The following is an 11,060-nucleotide window of genomic DNA, read 5'->3' as shown; positions in this document are numbered from 1 at the left end:
CACCAGATAAAGCCCTACTCCAAGTCCAGCACTTCCTTGAATACCACCTAATTTGTTCAATTCACAAGAGTTTCTCCTTTTCGCCAGCACAGTTGTCAACCCAAACCTTACTAGTTGTTTGTCCTAAATCTGCTTTTCCAATGCAAAGAAATTTAAAGTCACTAGAAGGCAGTAAAAGTAGACTGATGTTTTGTTGCTTCTTTTGTTTTCTTCCCTTTTTCCTAGTGCTAAACAGGATATGCATCAGTTACAAAGCATTATATAGGGCCAAGTGCGATGGCTTAATTCACTAACTCCCCATGTGCAAGCACCAGAATCCTGTATGGATTCCAATTCATGTTCTGGTTATTGCACTTTCCATTCATGTCCCTGCTGACCGCCTGGGTAAGCAGTGGATGATGGCCACGGTATTAGGACCCTGCACCCATGTGGAAGACCCAGAAGAGGCTCCTGGTTGCTGGCTTTGAAACCAGCTCAGCTCTGGCTTTTTCAGCCATTTGGGGTATGAACCAGAGAATGATACATTCTTTCTGTCTCTCCTTTTCTCTGCAAGTCTATCCTTCTAATAAAAAATATATTTTTTTCAACAAACCCAATCACTTTTTATCTTACCACACAAAGCAATCATATTTAAAATCAGGACTGCCATACAAAACTATTCTGTCAGCTGTTCATGATCTGAATTCTGGTATAGGAGAATTAAATTATGGTGGACAATAAAAAAGTCATGAGACATTTCTGTTTTGTAATAAGTAAGGCAGTGGCCAAGCACTACTCATTAGTGGCTTTTTTGAGATAAGCTATCAGGTCTGCCCTCTCATCCTTCTTCTTAATGCCGGCGAAGATCATCTTGGTGCCCAGGATGTACTTGTTGGGATTCTCCAGGTACTCCATCCAGGTGATGCCAGGTGATGTCCTCCCCCAGGTGATGCCTTTGTTCTTGTTGGCATCTGTGTAGGAGAAGCTGGCGGCTTGCCCGGTCTTCCTCCCAAATAGACTGTGGAGATTGGGTCCGGTCTTGTGCTTGCCTCCTCTTTCCACGGTGTGACACTGGGCACACTTCTGAACAAAAATCTTCTTGTCTTTCTCAACATCACCCATTGTTGAAGTTTGCGCTGGTTGCCCTCTGCGGCCTAAAGGTAGGCCCTGAGAAGCTGGACGTCCCACTCTCAGCCAAAAAAAAATATTTTTTTTAAGAAAAAGAAAATATAAATGCTTATTAATTAACCAAAGATAAAACATTTTATTCTATTATCTTTGTTTATTTGTTTATTGCAAATAGAGAAAGGAAAGCAATGCAATCCAAGGATTTCAATTAAATTAGTTGAGGAGAGAGAAGGGCTCGGATTATGAGCTATTTTTGTTGCTAGCTGTTTATCCCAAGCAATGCTTTAGTTAGTGCAGTTTAGGCAACAGGTAATTCTTAAAGATGATTAATTCCAGGTGGAACAAACCTTAATATCCTTTTGAGGGTGATTCACTTCAATTTGCTGCATCATTACTTTTAGGAGACAGCAAACGGTACCAGACACTACACACTTTTTCCCATGCTTTCCAACTTTCCTCCCAAGTTGAAAATCATTTAAAAATAATTCAAGCTAGAGCTCAGTTAGCTAGTTACAGCCTTCTCTTAGGATAGCATTAGCATTCATTAGGTTTTGTGGATTGCTTTGATAACCGCAAATGCTCTGGAAGTGCTGAGTATTAATTTAGTAAATGCACAAGCCATGAATGCTGAAATTTAAGAGCAGTTGCACAGTGATGAAATGATTTAATATTAAAATGAACCAGCCTGAAGAAAGTCTCTGACATCTTATGCTTATAAATCAGTAGGGAAAAAGTCTGAAGCAGAGTCTTATTTTTCCCTTAATGGTTTAAGACAGAAGACTAAGGTAGAAATAAGAAAAGACCTCTTTCAGATGTTCAGAATAACGACGCCAGTGACACTGGCATATTTCCATTACAGATCCAGCTAAGGGGCTTTTGGATCACAACCAGGACTCCATAGGGAAGCAGTGCCCCGGGGCATCCTTCCTCAGTTCTCCGCTCTGTTCCTGACATGTCTGTCACCCCCAGGAGCAGCTCCTGAGCTCTGCTGGTGTGCATTTTGCAGTGGTTTTCTGACACAGAAGTGGCCTCTCTGGTCCCTCCTCGGTCTCACTCAGAGCTCCCAGCAAGACGCGTCGGAAGCACTGATCCTGCTGCATTCCACACGGCTCTAGCATGAGCGCTAATGAATCCTTCAGTGGCTCTGGATGTTCATTTTTCTCCACCGAAATCAGCAGTATTGGTCTCTTCTCCCCACTAACATGCTTTCTGCTCAACACGTGTCCTGCCCGAGGATAATTTCCACAACAGTGGGTTAACACGATTCTGAAGGTTGTTGGACAAGTCAACCTGTTCCATTGGTGGAACTTCCTATGAAATTTGTATTGGCAGTGTCATCAATTAAATGACTCTAGATTAACCTGTGATATTATTGAAAAAATCCTTCTCTCTCTCCTACCCTCCTTTTTTTTTATCTCACATTTCGTTGATTTATTTTAAAATTAAAGCATATCGTATATTTTGCATGATGTATAAAATTTTTTTTAAAGATTTATTTATTTTTATTACGAAGTCAGGTTTACAGAGAGGAGGAGGAGAGACAGAGAGAAAGATCTTCCCTCTGATGATTCACTCCCCAAGTGGCCGCGATGGCTGGTGCTGCGCCAATCCCAAGCCAGGAGAGAGGAACTTCTTCCAGGTCTCCCACACGGGTGCAGAATCCCAAGGCTTTAGGCCATCCCTGACTGCTTTCCCAGGCCACAAGCAGGGAGCTGGATGGGAAGTGGAGCTGCTGGGCAGGATTAGAACTGGCGTCCATATGGGATCCCGGCACCTACAAGGTGAGGACATTAGCCACTAGGCCACTGTGCCAGGCCCCCAAATTTTTAATTACATATATACATACATGCACATAAATTTGAGAGCACTTAACTTACAAACAAATGAAGCTAAATGGCACTAAATGAAATCCACGCATGGGTTTTTTGTAGTATATGAAAACCTGACCTTTTAAAAGACCTTAGTATACATGAAATTTAAACACTTTTTGTGAGAAAATAAACATCTTTTAATTACAGTTTGTTTGAACTCCTAAAAGCAATTTCTCATATAGTTCATCCTCCTAGATATAGCCATATTTGCCTTTATTTATAGTTTCTTATTTGGGCATCTTTGTTTTCTATATGATAGGAAGTTATTTTATGAGGATAGCTCAGTATATTATGTTTATGCTGAATATACATTATACACTTGGACATACATTACACACTCTAAGTATTTATATTTCTATTATTTATACTATGAAGTATTTCTATTGGTTTCTTTACAAGGCATATTTAATAAATTTTGTCTAATGGGTATACCATAACTTTAAATTTGGGATTATGTGACTTCACTGAATTTATCTATAGAAATGATGTTATAATAAATATCATTAAGGAATAATTTTTCATAGTATATGAAGTGAAGCAAGGTATGTATTTCAGCAAGGTCATTCAAATGCTATGCTTTCTAATTTTTTACATTGATTCTACAAACTGTCAAACACACAATTAAAAGGATTATTTTAGGCAGTTTAATCAAGTAATCTTTGCCAACGTAAAAGAGGAAAAGTGTTTTCCTTTAGATTCTGTGTCGGAGCTTGCAAATTAAACAAAGGACAGATAGATGACAGAAAAATTTCATGTGCACAAGGCCATTCGTGTAAGCAAAAGTTGAAGGATGTGTTTAAGCTTTGGGATGTTTGTGCTGTTTTTACGCAGGGTAATACCTTGTGGAGATGTAACAAGCGGCCTGAAAGAGCTGGGGCTTTTGCAGGGAGTGACTGACCAGACGGTAAATGCACCTACGGAACCAGTGAGCTGATGGGTTAGTGAGCAGAGCTGGTTACACAGGCCCATGCCAATGCCATCCTTGCTGTTGTTGCTGATGGGTTGTCTCTCAAGATCTGGTCCTCTAGTGTTGGGCAGAGTACACCTTTAAGGATAGAAATCTGGGGCAACTGGGAATCAAGAGAATTCTTCATGAGTTTGTCTTTTCTCAATCACCATTCGATTCAAACCGCATTCTGGTAAGGTAGTGTACTTTAGATCACCTTTACATGCTAATCATCACGTTTCCCAACAATGTGGATTCTGATCAGAAATCATACGCTAAAGTTAAGAGCTAAACAAAAGAAACTAAGTTGCTTTTTCCACACCTTTACGAAATACCCCAAATACTCCAGATGCTGTGACCACCAAGACACACAGAATACGGCCCTCTGTTGGGGAGTCTCTCTACACTTCCACTGGCTTATGTGGTCACCTAAAGGCCCTTCTCCTCAATGCTCCCCTATGCTCACAGTGCCGGCTGCGTAATGTTTAAGCATTTTCCATCTCTTTGCCAACCCCTGATTGACTTGAGAGGCTGAGACACTTGCCTTTGACAATGGAAGGTTAGTGGCAGTGAAGGTATGCTAGTTTTAGCCAGAGCCTCAGGACTCTGAGCACCCGAGGAACCCTGGCGACCCTGCTCCTGAAATATGAATAGGTCTGGGCTAGTCTTCCTTTCTACCCCTTTCACATACTGTACCTTGAGTTCTTGAAATGCCTTCATTCATTATCCCTGGCTTGCCTTTCCTGGGTTAGCATAGTGAGAGAGACAAATATGTCCATTCATTTGATAAACAGATTCATTTTAGCTTCAAATCAGTCTCAAGAAAACAAGGACTGTTTCTCTGGGAAATCTCAGACCATTCCCCAAAAGAGTCACAGTTGCTCTTTTTCAAATCATTTTAGATTCAAACTTGAAAAGCAGCCTGAGAATACATGCCACATCATCTGTTAGGTTGAATCGCATGACACTGCCAATCTATCACAATGTTCAACCCATAATAAGGGCAACATCAGGTGGCCCAAACCTAAGAGTTTGTGCTCTCTCATTTTGAAGAGATACTATACCTTGACATTTCCTATTCATTGCAGTATCAGAAAAATAGATTTTAAATAAACTAAAAAGCTATCTTACTCGGATTTTGGCATTATCTGTGTCACATAAATCAGAATCCTGAGAGTGACATTTTACCTAGCTGCTAAGCTATTACCACCTAGGACATTTGAACCCCATATTGGAGTACCAAGGTTCGAGTCCCAGCTCTTGCTCCTGAATCCAGCTTCTTGCTGTTGATGAAACTATGAGATAGTGGTGATGGCTCAAGGGCTCAGGTCCCTGCCACTCATGTGCAGGACCTGGGTAGAGTCGTAGCTTCCACTTTGGGGCTGATCCTTTTCCAGTTTTTGCAGGCCTTTAGGGACTAAACCATTAGATGAGAACTTTTTCTATTCGTTGCATTCTCACTTCTCACCTCATAAATGAGTGAACTACACACCATGTTCTAGGTATTAATAACTTCACAGTAGTCATGCAGCGAAATGCTCTAACCTCCTGATTAGAAAGGGAAAAAAGATACAAAAAAATGAAAAATTTCATTTGGAAAAATTGAAGTGTGCGCGTATTAAAACATTATGTTGTTCCTTACAAATGCATAAACTGATGATACATTACTTAGAATGCAATAAATCACAACGTTTAGAAATCATGTTCCTTCTGGTAAATATTTGGAACAGTTTATATTTGGAACAGTTATAATGAAAAAGCCTGAATAGCCGTTGAAGTTCTTAGCTGCCTCTTGAGGTTTAACAGTTGAATGATGAGTAAAATGTTTCAGAATGTTGCTCAAATAACCAGCTACAGTGTGTCACAGAATAAAGCAAAAGCGGTGCCTGCAACCGCCTTTCTGTTTGCAGTCCACCACCGAGAGAAGCGTTGTTTTTAATGATGGCACAGAGGGATAGAAAAACACCCAACTGCGTTCAAAGCCTTGGAGGAGATTCAGCCCTGTTAAGCAGAGCGTTAGACATCTCTGTGTGTCATTGCTCTCCGTTTCCTCAAAACTTGTGAATTGCTGATACTTACAGAAGATGGGCTACAGCTTTGGTTCAGGTGTGGGCTGCCCAGTATCTAGGTATGCTAACGTTGTCTAGAGAAGGCACCTGCTTCAAGTGATAAATCAAATCCTTGACCTTCAGGGCCAGTGTCTGTGCTCTGAAGTCTTACAAGCTGGGATGCATCATTAGAAAGTACTGAGACTCACCTGCCAACCTTGGAAGTAGTCCTAAAGCTACTTCACTGAAAAAGCAATGTTTTCAGCTTGGGTCAGTCCATTTTCTCATCTTCAGTGCCTGTTACACTGAGTGTTTGGAGCTAGAGGCTTGGTTCTCAGGTGAATGGGACAAGCAGGTAGGCAAGAAAACTGCTTCCAGACCTGCTACTTCATCTAAAGAGGGGACACACAAAATTCACTGCATCTAAATCGGGCTACTTTTTAAGTTGATACTTTTGAATGGCCTGCACAGGATATTATAAATATCAAATAACCTCGGTAGAAAGAAAAACATGCCCACTGCTAAACCTATCATTATGGATTGTAGCTGAAAGTTGATTTTCTCTTTCTTGTATTTTTTTTTCTCCCTGAAAGTTGGAGAAAAGCAAAATGATGAGCTGAATTTATCAAAGTTGCAGCTATTGGAAACCCAACTTCACATGAAACTAAGGAAGATACCCATTAACACTTGTTATTGCTTCTTTATTGAGTAATAAATCCTATCTTTTAAGCAATATAACGTTCTTCTGAGTTTATGAACATGGCAAATCACAGTGGGGACAGACGATACTTCTAAGGCAGCTGTAACTAAAGAATGAGCAGACACAAAGCTTGTTCAGAAAGTTAAAAAAAATACTTAGATGTTTTATCTGAACAAGTTATATACAGTATGTGCTGTGACGATCAGGTCTGGTGCTATGCCTTCGCTGTCACTAAATACCTTGAATAGGCTAGCAATGGAGGAAGGATCTTTATTTCAGCTCCAGGCTTTATTTGAGTTCAACATCAAGCAATCCATTGTTCTGGCATCTGATGAGGGTCATGCCTGGTGGAAAATGTATAGAAGGATCATATGGTGAAGTCGGAAGCAGAGGCAAGAAGAGCACTTGTGATTTAGGTCCATGTGTCCTCTTCTTACACAGCCACCATGATTTAGTTATGAGGGCTGTATCAAATGGCTTAATCTAATCTTACAAATTCTCTAAGTCTCTACTTCTAAACACTGTTTGAATTGAACTTCCACCCTCAATACCATTTCATGTAAGACTTAGGGACCCTTACTACCATGGGCCTTCAGGGTATACTGAAGATAAAACCTAAGACATAGCGATGTCCTGAAGCTTACATTAATAAATAATCCAACTGAAAAGCAGGTAAGGACTAACATCACATTAGTGGAAAGTTGCTCAACCACACTAATAAACAGGGAAATGTAAATCACAAAGAAACCCTGCTTCACATCTCTTGGTATGGATCTTATGAAAAGAAACAGAAAACACTGGAGTTGGTGAAGGGTGTAAGAGAATTGGTAAAGCCATTTCAGAAAACAAACAAAAAATAATGGGATTCATCAATAATATAAACATGCATAATTACATCATAATAACTCAAGTGTGTATAATCGCATCAGAGAGAATGCAGTCCTACTAGTTGCAACAATATGGATAAACCAGGAGAGCATCACGTTCAGTAAGATTAGCCACACACAGAAAGGAAACTGCTTTGCTTATTTAATCTGCTAGTAAGCAAATCAAATATTTCTTATAAGCAACATTTGAAAACAAACTGAGTGCTTAAAAACAGAGCCAGAGGGTGGAAGTCAGAGGCACGGGGAGACTGGACAAAAATTACGGACATATAGGTCAAAAGGTATAATTGTATGTAAGTACGGTGGCTTTAAGTCTAGGGATCCAGCATACAAAATGAGTATCGTAGTTAATTGTATTGAATTGTAGGCCAGAAATTTGCCAGCCAAGAAGACTTTAGGTGCTCTTACCATGACAGAAAAAGAAAGGTAACTATGTAAATTGATGAATATATTAATTAGCTGCATGGTGCTTATCATTAAATTGTGTATTTGTGCACATAAAAATATCTGTGTCCCTCAAATATATGCAATAAGCTTTTTTTTTTTTTAAGAATAGTGTTATCCAAAGCCCAGATGGGGTTCCCAATGCTGGAATGAGATGCACTCTTGCAAACAGGTCACCTTAAGGAACTGGTCTCTGTTTTAGAGGCAGGGAGCAGGTCTTGAAACACAGCTAAGAGCAACTGCTTTGTCATTCAGTCTTGATGTTAGGAGTCCTTGCCACTTTACCACCAGTAGAATCTCTCCTGTTGGTGGCAACTACAGTCATATACCATTTGACCCTAATTATGACAGCTCTTGTGTAACAGTGAACCCAGAGAGTTCACTAAACAAACAGCTTGTCATTTAAAATCCTTGTCAAACACATCACTCAGGCAAAGCGAGAGATTACATTTTGTTGGTGGATAACCAGAGTGTCCTGAATTTTGCAAGGAGGCAGGAAGCTGCTCAAGGGCCCAGATGGGATGTTCCTCACATATTTCCACTAGCACAAGAAATGATTCTGATATGTAACAGACTTTTTCATGTTTGGCCTGTGCATTTCCATATTGTTTTTTATTTAAAGATCATTAAAGTGTATCTGAAGGATAGAGATAAAGACAGAACAACTCTCATCAGTCGATGCACTCCCTGAGTTCCCATAAGAAGATGGACAGGGCAAAATCTGGCAGCAAAAAACTCAGTTCATTCCTCCTACATGGTTGGCAGGAACTCAGTTATTTGAGCCATCACTGTTGCTCACTCAGAGTCCACCTTGCAGGAAGCTAGCTGGAACCAGGAGCTAAAGTGAGTGATCAAATCCAGGTATGTGGATGTAGGATGAAGACAGCAAAACGGGCATGTTAACCGTGCATAATTTTAAAGATGTATTTATTTATTTCACAGGCAGAATTACAGAGAGAGAGGGACACACACACACACACACAATTCCATCACTGATTCACTTAATAATGGGCAGAGCTGTGTTGCTCCAAAGCTGGGAGCCGGGAACTTCCTCTGACTCATCCAAGTTGGTGCAGGGGTCCAAGCACTTGGGCTGTCCCGCATTTGCAGGTTCCTTAACAGGAAGCCAAATGGGAAATGGAACAGCTGGGATTTGAATGGGTACCCATATGGGTTACTGGCATTGCAGGCTGCAGTTTTACCCGTTATGGTCACAGTGCCAACCCAAATTGTATATTTCTTAACAATTTTCTATTTTTATTATTTTGACATATTTTGTTTTATTTTAAAACATTTGAATGTGAAATCTGCCTTATGAAAATGTATGGAATATGTAGATACAGTATTTTAAATATATATAGTACTTAACACCTAGCTTAAGAAATAGAACACTATTAGTCACTTCGAATTCACTCCTGTCTCCTTCCTTGTCACAATTACCTCCCCGCTCTATTGCAGAAGGATCTTTTGAATCTGTGTGCATCATTTACTATATTTAGGATTCCCCCACCCAAGCATAAAATAGGCCTGCATTGTGTCTAATTTTGTACATTTTGGAGTTGATATTAGTGGAATCATCTGCAATGTTTTTATAATTGATTTATTTTCAACAGTGTATTTTTGAAATTTATCCAGATTTGTGCATTTAACTCATTTTTGTTTTCACTGCTATAAATTCTTCTGATATATGAGTGTATTATGAAAAACCTAGTCATGCACTCTAATGATGTGGAGCATTTGTGCAATGTGGTGGGAACAATTCCAGGAGGGCCACTAAGATTCCCAGCCCATGCTGTACACAGCTCCCATCCACACAATCAGAAATGAGTCTGTTGCTTCTGGGATGAATTTGCAGACACAATTAGAAGGTGTTTTTTATTTGTTGAAGTGTTAACTCTTTGACTAGAATGCAAATTCAACATATACTATCTCAAAAATTTAGAAAGTAAAGGAGGGGAAGAAGGAAGGAAAGTGTTCTAGAAAGAGAACTGCCTTAATCATTGTGTCTCATAAGCACGGAATTCAGTTAGGATGAGCTTGGAATTCTGACTTATAGAGGAATGATTTAAAATGCATACATGTTTAAGCCATGTAAATATTAGCCTTTTTACAAGTAACAGCAGAAAATCAATGCCAGTTTCTTTGAGAATTAGAAGGGCCCAGCGCGGTGGCGCAAGTGCTTAAGGTCCTCGCCTTGCACGCCCAGGATCCCATATGGGCGCCAGTTCTAATCCCGGCAGCCCCGCTTCCCATCCAGCTCCCTGCCTGTGGCCCGGGAAAGCAGTCGAGGATGGCCCAAAGCTTTGGGACCCTGCACCCGCGTGGGAGACCCAGAAGAGGCTCCTGGCTTCGGATCGGTATAGTATTGGCCGTTGCGCTCACTTGGGCAGTGAATCATCGGACAGAAGATCATCCTCTCTGTCTCTCCTCTCTGTATATCCGCCTTTCCAATAAACAAAATAATAAAAATAAATCTTTAACAAAAAAAAAGAGAATTAGAAGATCATAGATATTGCTACTTTAAATATTTAATGTACATGTTACCTAGAGTACACATGCAAAAATTAGGCACACGTATAGAAATAGAATAAAATTGTTCAGTGACATAATCTAAATATCACTGGAGAATATCAAGTTACTTTTCAAAGTGGGGAACATATCAGCAATGGTGGTTGAAAGACAAGGTCCCATGTCAGAGTGCCTGGGTTAGTGACTGAGTTAGTACTGATACTCAATATTGATTCAGCGTTGACTCAGCTACACTCCTAACTAAACCACCTGCTATTGCAGAGCCTGGAAAGCAGCAGTCACGGTTCAAGCAACGGGGTTGGTGCAATCCACATAGCAAAGCCTTGCACCGAGTCTCAGTTCCAGCCAGGGATCATTGCAGGATTTGCAGAGTCAACCAAGGGATGAGAGGTCGATCTGCCTCTCTCTGTCACTCAATATATATATATATAATATATATTAATATATATAATGCTCAATATATAATCATGTGTATATATGATTATTTTCCACAATTATTTCAATGCATCTTTCTACTAGCAGCCATGA

General features: G+C 40.1%; 1 protein-coding gene across 1 annotated transcript; it reads right to left on the bottom strand.

The window, feature by feature from the left end:
- Positions 1–633: 633 nt before the first annotated feature.
- On the bottom strand, positions 634–1,159 carry LOC121157170 (cytochrome c-like). Its single transcript, XM_040981195.1, has one exon. It carries the CDS (start codon positions 1,099–1,101, stop codon positions 772–774), a length of 330 nt encoding a protein of 109 aa, XP_040837129.1. The 5' UTR covers positions 1,102–1,159; the 3' UTR covers positions 634–771.
- Between the last annotated feature and the right edge of the window lie 9,901 nt (positions 1,160–11,060).

This window comes from Ochotona curzoniae, unplaced genomic scaffold (assembly GCF_017591425.1).
Source record: "Ochotona curzoniae isolate NIBS_2020 unplaced genomic scaffold, NIBS_Ocur_1.0 contig_3520, whole genome shotgun sequence".
In the NCBI taxonomy this organism is placed as follows: domain Eukaryota; kingdom Metazoa; phylum Chordata; class Mammalia; order Lagomorpha; family Ochotonidae; genus Ochotona; species Ochotona curzoniae.
Note: the sequence above shows the minus strand (reverse complement) of the source record. Positions and strands in the feature narration are given on the sequence as shown.